Here is a 17476-nt window from a genome sequence, read left to right on the forward strand (position 1 = left end):
AATACTATCACTTCTTTAGACTACCAAGTTTTGACCATTAGCTGCATCTTTAAATGTTATTTTATGATGTTATTTTATGGAGTATAGGTATAGGAAATTGTCTTTAAAAGTTTCTATTCTTGAATTCTTGTCTTGTCATATTTTTATTAGGCAAGTAATTAGTGGCAGTATTTAAGCTGTGGCTCACTGCTACTTTTGATCCTACCCTTGGAGAAGATTCAAACATTTGTCCAGGAGTGAGACTGGGTGTTAAGCTCCTTTGAGGAGGGTGAGGTCAGACATCAGGTCTGTTGCATTTGCTTATCCTCTCAATCTCCTCAGCAGCATGACGTAGTGGGAAGAAGAAGAAGAACCCTGGGCCTTAGAATCAGAAGATCTGGGTTTGAATTCCAGCTCTGCTGTTGGCTAGGCTTTGAGCCTAGCCAAATCCTCCCTTAGCCTCAATTTTCTCATCTGTAAAATGAGGCAATTGGATTAAATGACCTTTGCTCTACATCTCTAACCCTATGATAGTTTCATAAGGAGGCAGAAGATGTCACTGTTTAGCCTCTGTGGGCCTCAGTTTCCTCACCTGTAAAGACTTTGGAGTGGTACAGCAGGCAGAATCAGAACATCTGGGTTTGAATCTTATCTCAGCCATTTTTACCTAAGTGGCCTTGAGTAATGAATTTAATCCTGATGGGCTTTGGTTTCCTTTTTCTGAAAAATGAGGAAAATGAACCAGATAAACTTTAAGGTTTCTTCTATCCCTGACATTCTATGATGTCTGCTGATTTGCTTTTTTCTTGAAATTTTGCATGCCTCTTGGAGAGAATTTGTTATCTAAAAACATTCCACAAACTTCCGCAAGTTGGCAATGAATTTCTGCCTCAATTAACAGCTCACACTTCTATAGGTCTATCTATTGACAAAGCACTCTCACCAGTATGGGGTTTTTTGATCTTCATAAGAACTTTGTGGGATAGATTTGTTTATCCCCATTTTATAGATGAGGAGGCTTAGAATAATGTTTCCCAATATCACCTGGAAAAGTGATAGAGCCAGGTTCGACCCACATCTCATAATCACAGAACTTCAGAGTTTGAAGGAACTCAGAGATCATGGATCCCAAACTATATTGGACAAGAATCCTTTCTTCAGCATACTTGACATATAGTTGTCCACCCTTGGCTTAGAAACCCCCTAAGGAATTTTTCTTTTCTAAGTGCTTAATAAATGCTTGTTTCCTTCCCACCCCCCTCCTACAAATTGCCCTGTTTTTACTATATATACATTTTACAGAAAGGTCATGTGGGATAGTGGTTAGAGATCAGAGTAGGAAGATCTGGCTTTAAAGTTCAAAACAGGCAGCCTATCATATTGACTAGAGCACTGGCCTCATACATAGTCAATAAACATTAATTTTATTAACCTGTTTATCTTATCAAGTTATTTATTAATGTCTATATTGACAGTTAATACTTAAAAATATTCCAGAGGCTGTGCTAAGCACTGGATAAAAAAGGCAAACAACAGTTCTAAAACCCAGATTCAAGTCCTTTTTCTGGCACATACTGGCTATGTGACCCTGGGCCAATCATTTAACGTTTCAGTGCCCAAAGCAACTTTCTAAGACTTATTAAGTTGCAGATCGGGTGCTGATCTGCATTTTCCTCACCTGGAGCTCCCTGCTCAATGAAATCATAAATCTGCCCTACCCCCCTACTGTGCACACACACAGACACACACATATACATATATATATGTGTGTGTATATATGTATGTGATGTGTGTATGTATGAGTATATGTATATATATGTTTCTCTCTCTTAATAGAATGTAAGCTCCTTGAGGATAAGGACTTTTGTTGTCTTTGTATTTTACCTTCTAGTAAAGTTGTTACTGTTCAGTTGATTCAGTTGTATCTGACTCTTCATGACCCCATTTGGGGTTTTCTTGTCAAAGATACTGGAGTGGTTTGCCATTTCCTTCTCCAGCTCATTTTACAGATAAGGAAACTGAGGCAAAAAGAGTTAAGTGACTTGCCTAGGGTCATACATCTAGTAACTGTCTGAGGCCAGATTTGAACTCAGTTCTTCCTGACTCCAGGCCTGGTACTTTATCCACTGTGTTACCTAGCTGCCCTGGCCACATTTTTTTTTTCTTTTTAAAAATTTTTTATTCATTTTGAACTTAAAGACAAAAAAGAGAATATTTCCATGTATATAGTACAACATAAAAGGAGGACTCAATATGAAACCATAAATCTCCATTTCACACTGTTTTTTTAACTGTGTAATAAGCTACTCTGCTTTTCTGTGCTTTCTTCACGTAATAGGCATTTAATAAATTCTGCTTGATTGATTTATTTTAGAGACAGGCAGTAGACAGAGAACTAACATTACAATCCAGCAACTTGACTTCAGATCCTCTCTCTCACGCTGTAAAGTGAAGGGCTTGGATTAGATGGCCTTTGAGGTCCTTTCCAGTGCTAAGTGGATGGCAAAACCCCATGGAAAGAAGGATGATGGGACTAGTATGGGTTAGAACTGGAGCATATTAGAGCCAGGAAGGTCCTTAGAATCCTCTCAGTCAACTCCTTCTCTTCGCAGGGAAGGGAAATGCTTTGCTCAATTCCACACAGAGATGGTGGAACTGGAACCAGAACTTGCCTTCTATAGGACCCCTTTAACGCTATGTACTAGAGGATAAGTGGTTAGGGGAGAAATGGAGAAGAATCAATGAGTGACATCTGAAGGGGCTTTCATTTGCTGGGGTGTACTTTAATATACATTAATAACATACTTTAATATTATCAAGAGGCAGCATGGCCTTTTAACTAGAGAGATGGTCCGTAACTAGAGAGATAGTCTCAGAGTTAAGACCTGTGTTCAGATTCTTTCTCTAGCATACTGACTGTGTGAAGCTGGGCAAGTCACTTAACCCAGACAATTCTCTAAGTCCTCAAATTACAAAATAACTGTAGATCTACATCAGTAAAGGGAGTTTCTTTACTGAAAGCTCCTTACATGTGTGAAATTATAGGTCAGGACCAAACTGAATATTTTTAAAGTATATTCTTCATAACCCTCTGATGTAATACTATTTTAATGATAACCATAACTAACATTTATATGATACCTACTGTGTACCTGGAAGTGTGCTAAGCACTTTTAGCAAATATCTCATTTGATCCTTGCAATAACACTCCTAGGTATAGGTGCTGTTTTTATCCCCATTTTACAGTTGAGGAAAATGAGGCAGGCAGAGAGCTTAAGTCCCAGGATCATGTACTAAATGTTTGAAGCCAGATTTCAACTCTGACTCCACTATATCACGTAACTGCCCCTAATATGAGCATTGTTATCTCCATTTTGTAGATGAGGAATCTAAAAAAAAAGGAGACTACAGTGGCTTGTCCCATTTCACACAGCTTTATGAATCTGAAATAGGATTGTAACCTAGGTGTAGGTATCCTGGCTGTAGCTCAAGGGTTCTTTGCTCTAGGGCATACCACCTCTCCACAGATAGGCAGTCTCCAGACTTTGTTTCTCCCATCCAGGCTTAATCACTGGGTCATCAGTTCAGACTAGTCAGGTCATTAAAAGGTATATGTCTTCAATGTTTCTCTCTTCTATCTCCCAACCCTCAACTGCAGGAACTATTCAATTGCAAGGAATTCCCTACTGTCTAGCTTCAGGGTAGGGCTCTGATTAAGAGCTTGATTTTTTTTGAAAGGGGAAGAAATATCATCTTGGAAAAATGAAGTATTAAATTTTGTCATTTTTACTCTACATATTGCTTGGAGGCCCTTAATGCCTCACAAGAAATTAGTGCATAGAGAAAGAGGCAAAGTGGGGAGGAGACTTCTCTCTTTGTGGAGTTTCCCTAGGGGGAAGTCTTTGCATTAATTGACTCCATGGGACTTTTTAGCAGCCATTAATCCCTCTATCTCTCCTTTTCCAGAGAAGAAAAACAAAATCTTGCATCATATTTTACAAGTGTGATAGATATAAAAAAAACATTTATTTTAGTTGGATATTACTGAAGAAATCATCTAGAAAAAATCAATAGAATGTAAGTTCCTTGAGGATAGGGTCTGTTGCCTTTTTTCTTTTTATCCCCCAGAGTCTTGTACAGTTGGCACTTGTTATATTCATCAGGTTGAATTGGTTGTAAAACCATTCCAGAATTTCAGCTATTGGATGTAAAATCATTCTAGGATTTCGTCCATGTTCCCATAATTCATTCTCATGCGTTTCTTCAGTGCTTACTCCTTAGTGCAAGAGGCTTTTTTTTTCTCTGCTGGACACTCTGCATAACATAAAGGAAATCCGAAGCATGTGAAGTTTACCTCAGTACTTCCCTTCTTACCTCCAGCACCAGCCATTTCCCAAACATATCCTGTTCTTTTGCACTTTGGTTTTCACCATGCCCTCCTCCTTGGCATGTTGAAATCTTGTTCATACCTCAAGGCTCTACTCCAAGAATTCTAAGCCTATCCTAACCAGCCCCCACAAGCCCAGGTCAGAGCTGAGCTCTCTCCCCTCTAAATTACTATAGCCTTCTTTGCACCTCTTGTATACCTCTCAACACATTCTATCTTGTGTGAGAATCATTTAAATCTTGTCTTATCCATATCAACTAGACAGTGGCTCCTTAAACACGGTGATCGTGTTTTTCTTATGTAGATATCCTCTACAGAATTAATATAGTGTCCTGCACATAGTAGGAACTCAGTAAAGGGGGTGAAGGGGTAAGGGAGGAGGAGAAAGCGGCTGTGGTTTGTATGTACATATGGTCATAGAATCATAAATTTATGCAAGAGACTTCAGAGTCCATCTAGTACAGAGCTTCTTAACATTTTATGTTTCATAGACCCTTTTACAGTCTGGTGAAGCCTAAGGCCTCTTTTTCTGAATATTTTTAATGCATAATTAACATGCATATGATTTCAAAGGAAATAAATTACACTGAAATAGTGAACTATTAGAAAAATCAAGTCCATGGTCCCTGCATAAGGTAGTCCTAGTTTAGCCCAGCCTATCATGTTACAGTAGAGGAAACAGGCCCAGGGAGGGAGGATGAGTTGCCCAAGGTGACTACACAGGTAGTAAGTTAAGTTGTGAGTGAAATTTAACAAAAAGTGAAGTGAGGCACATTATCTGAGCAAGCTAATATTTTACTCACAGGATGTGGACCTGAGAACAAGATGGTTCAATGGCTGCCTCAGTTTCTAGCCAAAGATTTTGAGAAAAGGGTAGCTCTGCATTTGTAGGTTTTGGGGAGCACAGAACACAGGGTAGGTGATATCATGGGTTTAAGGATAACATGATTTGGATATATAACTGAGGCCCAGAGCGGATATTTGTGTCTCTGCTATAACTTGCTGAATCTTACATAGGCTTTTTGCAATTTCTATTGCCTAGTTAATGTAAAACTAACAAGATTGATTAATCATAGCATAAGCCATACTAAATATATCTAAAATCACAGACTGATTTTAGAGGGGAGATTTACATGTCTCAAAATAACTAAGAAAACTCAGCAAACATAGATAACATGAAGCAAAAAAGCCAAAACAATATAATAATTATTAACATTAATTAACATCAAGTCTCCTTATACCCTAGTAACCTTATCCTCATGTCCATTTGATTAACATATTTCATGTGGAATGTCTTGTGTCTTTTATCTGTCAGGTCCTTGGAAGCATCTTCTCTTGGACCTTCTGTAATACGTCTCATTCTCAAGGCAGCTCTGAAATGGGCTCCTTTTCAGCAGATTTCCATCTCTGGTTCCATATCAGTTACAGATTCTTAGATGTCCCTGCTAAAATCTTTTGCCAAACAGATTTCAATACAATTTAGTATAGCTTCTTAAATTTTACTTGCAATAGTCAGTTAAGCCATCTCAAACCTTGTGGTTTTAACCTTATTAATAGAGCTTTCAGAAGAATATCAAATTAGGAACTAATAATTTACTTGAAACTTCAGAGAATTTCAGTTCTTAAATACCCCTTGCGGTTTCTATCTTTATCTAAATCCTGTATCTTTTTTTTTATTAATTTATTCTGATTTACCAGCAATCACTTCCACATGCTTTTGAGTTTAAAATTTTTCTCCCCTTTCCTCCCCACCACCCTCCCCAAGACAGTGCACAATCTGGTATAGGCTATACATATACATTCCTATTAAACTAAATCCTGTATCTGACATAGACACTGCCAACAACTGGCTGAAGAATATAAAAAAAAATCTACGAGGATCTGACTTAAAATGAGCCTTTCTGGCAATGGCCTTTTTTGTCTCTCTGCCTCAAATCTCTCCTCACTCCAAGTTAGCCTCAGCATAGCTGCCAAATTGATTCCCCAAAAGTGTAAGTCTGACCATGTCACTCCCTTTACTCAGTAAGCTCCAGGGTCTCCCTATTAACTTCATCGTTGTCTCATCCTTTTAAAATATCTTTTTTTGGTTAAATGTCATAATGTACACCATTATTAATACAGCAATGCATGTATGATGTTTGGAAATAGTAAAATAAGCAATTTACTTCCAGTTAGAGTCAGGATTTGAACCCAGATCCTCTGACTCCAAATATAGAATATATATATGTGGTTTATGCTCAACTGGAGATAATGCCATTGAAAACATTTGGAGTTCCATAGGTAAGAAAGAAGTAATGATAGCCTGAGTTAAGGTGATGGTGGTAGGAATGAAAAGGAAAGGAAGACGATGGTAGAAAGAGTGACACTGAGGTAGGGCCAAGAAGATTTGGTAACTGGAAATGGAGGAAGTTGGAGTCAAAATGATCGGGAGATTTTGAGCATGGATACCTGGGAAGGAAGATTGTAAACTGAGCCAATCAACAAGTATTTGTCCTTGTTTTCAGTCTTGTCCAACTCTTTGTGGCTCTGTTTGGGGTTTCCTTGGCAGAGATACTGGAGTGGTTTGTCATTTCCTTCTGCAACTCATTTTACTGATGAGGAAACTGAGGCAAACAGGGTTAAGTGACTTGCCCAGGATCACACAGTTGGAAAGTGTCTGAGGCCAGATTTAAACTCAGGAAGATGAGTCTTCCTGACTCCAGGCCCAGTGCTCTATCCACTGTGCCACCTAACTCTCCTGAACAAGCATTTATCGAGGGCTTATTATGTATTAGGCATTGGACTATGGTCAGTATGCTAAGTTTGAGTTGCTGATAGGATATCTAGCTGACAATATGTAGTAGGCAGTTGGAAATGCAGATCTAGAGATAGATTTAGAAATCATCTGCACTGAGGTGATAGCTGCAGCTGTGAGGATGCATGAGATCATGGACAAGATTGCCAAAGTAATTACTGAGTGATATGAGGGAGAGGAAAGAGAAAAGAGCTGGAGGCAGAAGATAGAATTGTGAAGACACATACCTTTAGTGGACAAGAGGAGGAAGATGGACCAGCAAAGAAATAGAATTCATTTTGGGAAGATTTTATGAAATATTAAAAATTTTAAAACAAAAGCAAATTTTGGTGCTTAAAGAATTTAGGTTCAAAAAAATTTTTATGTGCAAGATTTTCACTGCATTTCTTTATGCATGCAATTTCTATATTTTGTTTCTTAAGTAAGTATTTCTCAGCTGCATGGTTATATCTAGTTTTTAAATAAATTTTCCTTGCTTTTCTCATTTCACCTGTTTTTGTGATATCAACAGTACAAGAATTTCCAGTGAGAAAATACCTCTTACCAAGGGGTACCTGTGGCAGATCAGGTGCCCATTCGTAGAGAGAGTTTCCTAGGCCTCAACCCAGGCCTTAAAGAGTTGTCTGAGGCACTGGGAAGTTAGTGGCTTGTCCTGGGTCACAGGTAGTATATATCTGAGGCAGAATTTGAACCCATGTCTTCCTGACTGTGAGTCTATCTGCCACATCACAACATCTTTGCAACTCCTCCTTATAGCTTTTATATGGCAGCAATCTCATCTTATGTTGAGTACCATAACAATATACATTTTAGCTATAGATGAGAAAATAATTTTGTGGAATACATGAGAGGACTGTAACTAAGCAGAGGTTGAGGATGGGGTAGATATTGACTCAAAGACATTCTAATGGGACCTATCTAAAAGAACTGTAAGACTAATAAATATATCATTGGCTTTCAAGCTAGAAGGGCCTTAGAGATCAATTTCCTTGTAAGACAGATCTTTGTCTTTGAAGAGTCCCTAGTCCAAGCTCCTCATTTTGCATATGAAGAAATGGAAGGCTAGAGAAAGTGAATTAATTTGCTTATGGTTACACAGGTCATAGATTTGAAACTGGAAGGGACTTTTGACATCATTTTGTCCTTCCTCATTTTAGAGAATGAGGATAGAGAGCCCCAAAGAGATTAAGTCAGTTGGCTAAGGTCCAAGTTAATCAGTTGCAGAGTCAGCATTTGAACCCAGATCTTCTTACTCCAAATCCAGGACACTTTTCATTGTACTATGCTGGTAAGACTAGTCTTTCTACTCTCTTTCTACTCTTTCTCAAGTCTTCCTGCTTTCTCCATTGAACCACACTGTTACAGAAATATCTAACTTCCCTATTCCCTATAAGGGCAAAGCAATCCTTATTGCCACTGATGGTAGCAACTTTGGGTTTAATGCAATGAATGTGGGATCTGGAGTTGGCATACTTCTGCTACTTATTATCTTTGTGACCTTGAGCAAATGACTTGACTTCTCTAGTCCTCAGTTTCTTCATTTTGAAGATGAGAATGTATTAAGGGATTTTATTATCTTGGAAGTTTCTTCCAGTTCTAGATCTGTGATCCTGATTCAGTTATGTCAGAAGTGACCACCAATGAAATGACATATAAACCATAACTTAAGTCTTTGTTGGTGCTGGAGTGGGCCAAGGCTTTGGTCAGAGATGATGTCCTTTCATTTACTGGTCTCGTGCCAACAATGGTCCCTCAGGTGCTGCTGGAGACTATGCTGAGCTACTGCTTTTTGTTATTGTATGGAAGACAGAGGAAATTAGATTTTTTCCAGTGGAAGTCAAGTCCCTTTACAGGAAATACCTTTACAATATAATCCCCAAGTTGTAGTCAATGGCTTTTGAATGAGCTCTTGATTCTGGCTGCTCTGGTTGGAGAAAAACAGCCCCTTAGAGTTTGCTGGTAATAGGATTTTTTTTTTAAACAAATAACTAATCACTTTGACTAAACCGTTCTCAGTGAATGTCAGAGACTATAGAGACCTTATGACTTCAAATCCCAGGTCTGCCAATTTCTACCTGCAAATCATTTAACTTCTGGGACTGTCTCCTCATTAGTAAAAATGAGGGGACTGATTGACTTCTAAGGTGTCTTACAGTAGGGGGCTTGGTGGCACAATGGATACATTGGGCCTGGAGTCATAAGGATTGGGGTTCAAATATAGCCTAAGATACTAACTAGCAATGTGACTGTGGAAAGTCATTTAACCTCTTGTATGCTTAGCTTCCTCTTCTACAAAATGGGCATAACAATAGCACTTACCACCCATGATAGTGTGTGGATCAAATAAGGTATTTGTAAATCACTTTGAAAACTTTATACACTATAAATACTAACTAATATTATTACTGTTGTTATTTTACAGGCTGAGAAACTCAGGTTTCAATAATTTAAGTGACTTGCCCAAGATCACTCAGCTACTAAGTTTGAAGCAGGATTTGAATTTCCTAACTCTAAAGCCCCTATGGTACCTACTTTGTTGATAAATCTGTGATATTACAGAATGATTGCTCTCTCTCTCCATTTTGCAAATGAAGAAACTATAAAAGGAAAGCAGTGTGTACAGTGTGGTGTGTGTGTGTGTGTGTGTGTGTGTGTGTGTGTGTGTGTGTGTGTGTAACTTGAAGCCCAACCAGATAGATTCAGTTGTGGTCATCTTACTTTTTATGTGCTAATCTTACTCTATCTTAAATTCATTCAACATCTATTCGATAAATATTAAGAGCTAGGAAGTACCTGGTCTAGGCAGTAGGTAATGAGGGTTTGAGTTAAGGTACAACAGAAATGGGAGAGAGATTAATATAGAAGTAGAAGCAACATAATTTAACAACTGGATATGGAGGAATCCGTCTTTTGCCTTTTTTTTGCATCCCCAGGGCTTAGCACAGTGCCTGGCACATAGTAGGTGCTTAAGAAATGTTTATTGAGTAACTAAATACTGTGGTATCATGAACAGAAGGAAGAGCTGGGTTTAGAAGGAAAGTAAATTGAGAAGTGGACGTGTTGAGTTTGAGATATGAGATGTAGGTGGTAGAGATACATAACAAACAAAAGGGAAATAGTCTATGCCCTCCTAGAGGGCATTTAGAATATAGATATTATAGAACATCCATATAGCATATCCATCCAGAATATTCCATAATAGAATAGCCAACATTCTATTATAAAAAATAAGCAAATGCAAATTATATGCAAAGTAATATGGTGGCACTATCCATGATGGAGGGGAGGGAACATGGAACAGGGATCAGGAAAGACATCATGTTAAGAGGCAGCACTTAAAAAAACATCAAATGCTTATCAAGCTAATTCTTAGTTAGCTTTGTGTGGTGAACTACATTAAGGTCAGGGTAGCTTCACTCCTGGTTTGTGCTAGTTCTGGTTTGTTGCCCCCTTTTTTTCTGTTCAAGGGATACTGTATACTCAGTTGAGAGCCCAGCATCCAGAAAGCTGACTGCCTTTGGCTGGGTGTCTATGGAATTTTTGGATTCAGCATCTTAGTGATGTGAGTCGGCACCCCATAAATAACATTGTTGAACCCAAACCAGCCAGTTCAGAGATGCTGAACATGAATGCTCCATAGTGGGACAAAACAAGTTGGCGTCGATTTTCCTGATGAAGCATGACTTCTATCTAGATCTTTAAATCGATATCGGGTGCAATTTCTGACTCAGGGAACTCTCCTTGTATTTCACTCATATGTTTTGCTCTGTTGTTTTTTTCGGGGGGGTGCTCATAAAAATAAATGCTGGGTTTTGAAAGAAGAGAATGTTGCTGAACTCTTTAGCCTTTTAAACTCTATAATTATCCTGTAAGGGCTGTGTCTTGGCATCGGGAACATCCTACTACTTTGAGCTTCAGTGTAGTCTCTTTGTAAGGACATCCACAATGAGCATGCTTTCTTCCAAAAAGAAAGACAGGATGCAAAGAATGTGAATTAATCAGCTTATCCATCCCCTGGGGAAAACCCTATAGTATCTTCATAGTACACATGTGGAAATGGTCACTGAATAGTTGGTTAGTGGTTTGTCCAAAGCCACACTGTCATTGATAGAATGCAGATCTGAGTTAAATTCCTGTGCTTTTGAAGGAGCAAACTCACTCATGCTTTCACATCAGATGTTTGGGGCCTCAGTCAAATGGAGCAAAATTAAGATTTAATCTTACTTAAAGACAGTTTTGAAATGCCAACCCCTAATAGCATCCTAAGTTCCTATAGTTACCTGCAAGCTTTAGGTAGGACATTCAGGTAATTCAGGAAGTTGATTTTCTTGAAACTAGAGGAATTTTTGCTTGGCTCAAAATTTGTGAAAGTGTTGAAATCAAAACTAAAAAAACAGTTTGAGTTTTAGGGACCTTAGGGAATATGAGGAAACTGGCCCAGAGGTTGAGTGATGATGATGATGATGATGATGATTAATAATAATAATAATAATAATAATAATAGCTAGAATTTAGTGCTTTATGGTTTTGCAAAACACCTTACAAATATCTTATTTGATTTTCACAACAACCCTCTGAAGTAGGGTCTGTTACCCCCATTTTTCAGATGAGAAAGCTGAGGCAGGAGGAGATGAAGTAATTTGTCCATAATTGCACAGCTAGTGTCTGAGGCTGGATTTGAACTGAGATCTTCCTGACTTTAGGTCCAGGGCTCTATCTGCTGCACCACCCAGCTGCCCATGGTCACACAGGTAGCAAATAACAGCACTACGATTTGGATCCAGGATTTTTGCTTCCAAATCTAATGTTCCTGTAGTTTATATAGTCAGATAATTGAGTTGGACAGGGAAGTATTTTAAAACCTTATTTAATTGGATTATTTTGGGCTTCTATTTTATCAGAAAAGCAAATAACATAATTAGCTCTTAAACAGCTCACTTTCAGGGGATGATCTGTGGTCAGTTTACATTCTGTTCAATCTCCTATCCTACTTACATCTGTATTACTGTACAGTGGAAATTTATGAGAAACACTGAAGCACTGAGATACTCTTTCACCAAATACTCAGTTACCTTTCATATGTTCTGTTCACTTGTCCCTACTTCAGAGTATAAAATATAGAAAGTTGGATATTTCAGGCTGGAGGTCTAAAGGAGTTTTTAGATTTATATCCAACACCCAATTTCAGGGGTATTTTTTTTCCACTGTCTACTCAGTAATAGCCCTAAAATCTTAGCTGTGCATCTCATACAAGCTTGTATTTAGGAATGAAAATAATTTAATTTTTGAAGTATATCTTCATTTTTGGGGGGTTATCATCTCCCATTGGTTCAGGTGCAGTCACTATTCAGACAACTCCCAGATCTATACATCCAGCACCAGTCTCTCTCCTGAGTTCCAGTCCTGAGTCACCAACTGTCTATAGAGCATCTCTACTTGGCTTGCCTGTAGACACCTCAAACCCAGAATGTTTAACCCATAGCTTACTATATTTTCCCCTAAACCATCCTCCTTCCCTAACTAACTTTCTGTTGAGGGCTCTGCTCTTTTGCATATATTTATATAGGTATGTGTCCTCTTTCAACGGAACAAAAATTCCTTGAGGAAGAGGGTTATTTTCAATTTTTTTGCCTTTGTAAATCCAAGCACTTAGCACAGTGCTTGGCACATAGTGGCTGCTTAATAAGTACAAGCTGAATGAGTTGAATGAAGACAGGCCATAGGATGATAAATTTAGAGCTGGAAGGGTTAGCGGTAATCTAGTCCAACTCTCTCATTTCCAGATACCAGAAACATTTTGTCCATAGATGCTGTGTGCAGTTTTTGGTTCAATCAGAGGAGCTTTATCCAGAGAACTTCCATTAAGTTCCCATTTTTATCCCCCCCTGGTCCAGGTATTGACATTTTGAAGCTGGTGGCAGCCCAAGTGGGAAGCCAGTGGAAGGACATCTATCAGTTTCTGTGCAATGCCAGTGAGCGGGAGGTGGCTGCATTTTCCAATGGATACACAGCAGATCATGAAAGGGCCTATGCAGCCCTGCAGCATTGGACCATACGGGGCCCAGAAGCCAGCCTTGCGCAGTTAATCAGTGCTCTGCGTCAGCACCGGCGGAATGACGTTGTGGAGAAAATTCGAGGTCTCATGGAAGACACAGCTCAGGTAACTTGACCTTGATCTGCCTTCTGTGATGATGTTATCAGTCTCTGCTTTCCTAAAGTTTGGTCCCTCAGTCCAGTTCATGGATAAGTTGGTTACAAAAGGAAGTCCTCACCATCCGAAAGTGGAAATTTTTCATGTGCTAGATTTATAAAAATGAATAAAACTGTGGAATGTAAGCATCCTAATTCCCTTTCCATAAAAATTTTGAAATGCATAGCCAGTTTTGCCTAATAACATTAATGTTGCCATTAATATTAAGTTTGCTAACTCTTAATTAGCCAGTTTTTTCCCCTGTAGCTTGCTATTATTGGACAATGGGGAAAAAAAGAAATTATTATTAGAGATTATGTAAAAATAGTATGTCCTGGGATCAGTATCTATATAGTGCAATCTCCATCCCTGACACTGGTTGGAATGTTGACTGTGAGAAACCTTATGATCCTTAAATATTAAAAGAATAATTGTGATTTTTACTAATAATAACTAATAGTTGTATCGTACTTTATGGTTTGCAAAGTATTTTTAGCTATATTATCTCAGTTGGTTTTCACAGTAATCCTAGCCAGTAGGAACTGTTATTATCCCCATTTTACACATGAGAAAACTGAAGCAGAGATAAGTGACTTGCCCATGATCACAGAGCTAATAAGTTTCAAAGGCAGGATTTAAATTCAGGTTTTTATGAGGCTGTTCTTGGAACATTTTTTTTTAATAAGTGCTACTTCAGTATGTGTACTATGTACTTCTTTAGTTATATGTATTATTTCTTGTCTTATTTCTTTAATGTATGCTACTAACTGAAACGAAAGATGGGTATTTTGAAAGGAAGTACTTTAATAGTGATACGCTGACATAGTGATAATAGACTGATGCCACTAAGTTAAATTACTTAGTGGCTGCTTACATTTAAATGAATTAATTTCAATACATAAAGCACCATAGTAACTTTTCAGCTATTCTCTCTAAGTCCCCATCAGGATTCTTTGTTCATTGTCAGTCCCTTTTCCTAGCAAGTGGTCATGATGAGCGTGTCTCCGTGTTTCTGGTTCTTCATTTTTTGCTTTGCATTATTTCACCAAAGTCTTTCCAGATTTCTTCATGCTTATCAGTTGTAATTATATTATTACCAAAATCATGTCAGTCAAAATTGCATTACGTTGATGGATGATTTGTTTGACCATACTGTTGGACATTTTGGTTGTTTTTTTTTATTTTTAAAATAATTCTATGTAATGCATCTATAAAAATCCCTGAACAGAAAGCCCTTTTTTAGTTTTGCTTTTGATGATACTTTCTGGATATAATCTGAACATTGGAATTAGATCAAAGGATATGATTTTTCAGTAATTTTTACTGGATACTGCCAGATGGCCCTCCAAGAAGATTTTTACAAGTTTGCAATCCCACTCTACATGGATGAGTATACCTGGTTCTCCACAATCCTACCAGCATTGCATTTTGCCATTTTTCATTATCTTTGCCAGTTTGATGAGTTGGAGGTGGCACCTCAAAGGTACCTTAATTTCCGTCTCTATGTGATGGACTAATACATTTTTGGAAGGTGGGGGCAGAAACCAAAAGGATTTCTAACTGAAACTCAGTTACCTAGAAAATTTATCCAATCTGAAAAACCCACTGTATTCTAGATTTGCTTGAACATTCTGCCCTTTTGCATGCACATATTATTTAAACAGGCTTTGCCACCAATGTTGAGAAAAGTTGGTCTCACCAATCATTCCTCAGCTTTTTACAAATTAATTAAAAGTATACTTTCCAAATGCATAACACAGTTTAGACTTCATTAGGAGCTCCAGTTAATTCCATGGCATTAAAATGTGTTAAGAGTCCTACTTGACTATACACTTATTCCAGGTATATCTGGTAGAACTTATTAGTAGCTGGAAGAACCAGACACATTTTTTTCCCCTTAGTGACAATTGTGTTTTTTATGCAAGGTATGTCTTTCCTACTTAGTAGATCTTTTATTTTTTTCCCCTATTTGGGAATCCTTACCTTCATCAGCTCTCAGAATTTAAGTGAGCATTATGTTGAATCACCATTGAACTAAGGAGCTTAGTTGATGAGGTTCTTTTAGATTTGAAATCAGAGGATTTAGGTTTGAATCCAAGATCTACTGTATGGCCTTTGGGCAAATTTCCTACTCTCTTTCTATGCCTCAGCTACTTTGCCTGTAAAAGAAATAGGTTGAATTAGGTAATAGTCTGTGGTCCTGGGAAACTCCCTCCTCTAAGTAGCTCCTTACTTTCATTGCTGTTTTGAAGTTGTTTAGGTTTTTAGGGAGAAAAGGCTTTCTTCAGAACATATTAAGTGATAAACAGAGGAAATATTGAAAGGGTGCTGATGTTACCAGCACTTCTTAACTTTAATTACATATGACTGTAAGACAAAAACTTTCGGGGCTTTTCAGAAGAGCAATGATTTTACTCTGCAGTTAAACTGTCATGTGGCCATCTCCAGTCATCCTGATCTATATCTTGCCACTAGACCCAGATGGCTGTGGAGGAGAAAGTGAGGCTGGTGACTTTGCACAGCCTTCCCTTACTTAAATCCAATTCACTTGCAAGTCATGGCATCACCTTCCTGAAATCATGGTCCTCTTTGAGAATGAAGGATAAATAACAAATTATCATACTCATACAAAAATTAAACTCACAGTTTTAGAGTGGAAAGGTGATAGGGAGGGAGAGAAAAAAATATTTTGCTTCTATGGAAAGCAACATTGGATTTTAGGAAAGAATTAGAGGGAGCAGTGCTAGGGTTTAAATTGGATTTTGATCATAGGGATCTTAGGTCACTGTAATGAAGCCTCTATGTGCTGATATAATATATTATATGATGTCATTCATAATATACAAGGGATAATAAGTAGCAACTCTAACAATAAGAGAGTAGAATGAGCCACTTCAGGAAATGTAAGCTCTGAATTCCTGGAGGTCTTCAGACAGAAGTTTATCAAAGGCATCGTTACCAGAATTCATGGGTCAGGTAATGGTTGGACTAGAAGAGCTGGCTTCTAGCAGGTAGGAGAGCTTAAGAGGAAAGATCGGTCTTTGTTTTATCAAAGTTGGATATGACTGTCAGCTGAATCTTCATCTTCTTCTAGAGGGCTAATCAGTCGGGGGAGGAGGAGAGAGTGATACCTCTCCTTAGTTGCTGACTTCTTTCCACAGGGTGACCAGGTGAAGTTCATTCAGGACAATGAAAGATGTGTGTTCACTAATGGTAGCTTTGTCCTCACATTTCTTCAATTATTTCCTTTTTTCTTTCTCTCTGTGAACCCATCTCAGAAATTAGCCTTGGACCCTATTAACTAAATACTAATTTGGGCTTACAAAACATTGTAGTGCATTACTTAATTTGCCCTTCTTAATAACCATGGGAAGTTGGCAGAGTGAGGAGTAGTTATCCCCATTTTACAGATGAGGAAACTGACCCTAAGAGGTGAAGGGACTGCTTGGATTCAATATTAGACTGTTTTGAAACTAAGTCCACTGTTCTTTCCATTGGATCATACTGTTGCACTGGTGTTGAGAGGCACCATGATGAATAGAGTGGTGTCAGGAAGACCTGAATTCGAATCTTGCCTCAAATCCGGTTCCCATCTGACACTTAATTAGCTTTGTGACCCAGGAAGTCATTTAACTTTCCAGAACTTCAGTTTCCTCATATGCACAATGGGAATGATATTACCTAATGGTACCTACACAATGGGGCCGTGGTGAGACTCCAGTGAGGTAACACACATAAGGCACTTCGCATACTTGTTATTTTACCATTGGAGCTGTGATTTATTGGTAGATTGTAAGATTTGGGGGAGGAACTTCCTTTGCTAGAGCATGTCTATCGGGTTTCCTGAGGCCCATGAGAGGTTAAGTGACTGGCCATGGATCACATAGCAAATATGTGATAAAGTACAGGCTCAGGGACTGTCTCTTGCTTTCCTTTGTATTCTCAGCACTTAGTTCATAGTGTCTTATACATTGTAGGCAATTAGGCTAATACTATGCACTATGCCAGGCTCTTTCTATTTCCGACTTTTAAATCCCTATAGTTTATTTTGTTTAGGCTTTTGTTATCTCCTTTCTCTTGTGGCACCAGCTGTGAAGGATCCCTTGGCCATACCTGGGTTATATCC

General features: G+C 38.3%; 1 protein-coding gene across 1 annotated transcript in view; it reads left to right on the forward strand.

Annotated features, from left to right (window-relative positions):
* Positions 1 to 17476, forward strand: part of TNFRSF21 (TNF receptor superfamily member 21) — a 109693-nt gene that overhangs the window by 56764 nt on the left and 35453 nt on the right. The window contains 1 exon segment of the mRNA XM_020993937.2: positions 13055 to 13320. Within this exon segment, the coding sequence (XP_020849596.1) occupies positions 13055 to 13320 (266 nt within the window).

The sequence above is a fragment of the Phascolarctos cinereus genome, unplaced genomic scaffold, assembly GCF_003287225.1.
Source record: "Phascolarctos cinereus isolate Bilbo 61053 unplaced genomic scaffold, phaCin_HiC Scaffold_5;HRSCAF=322, whole genome shotgun sequence".
Taxonomy (NCBI): Eukaryota; Metazoa; Chordata; class Mammalia; order Diprotodontia; family Phascolarctidae; genus Phascolarctos; species Phascolarctos cinereus.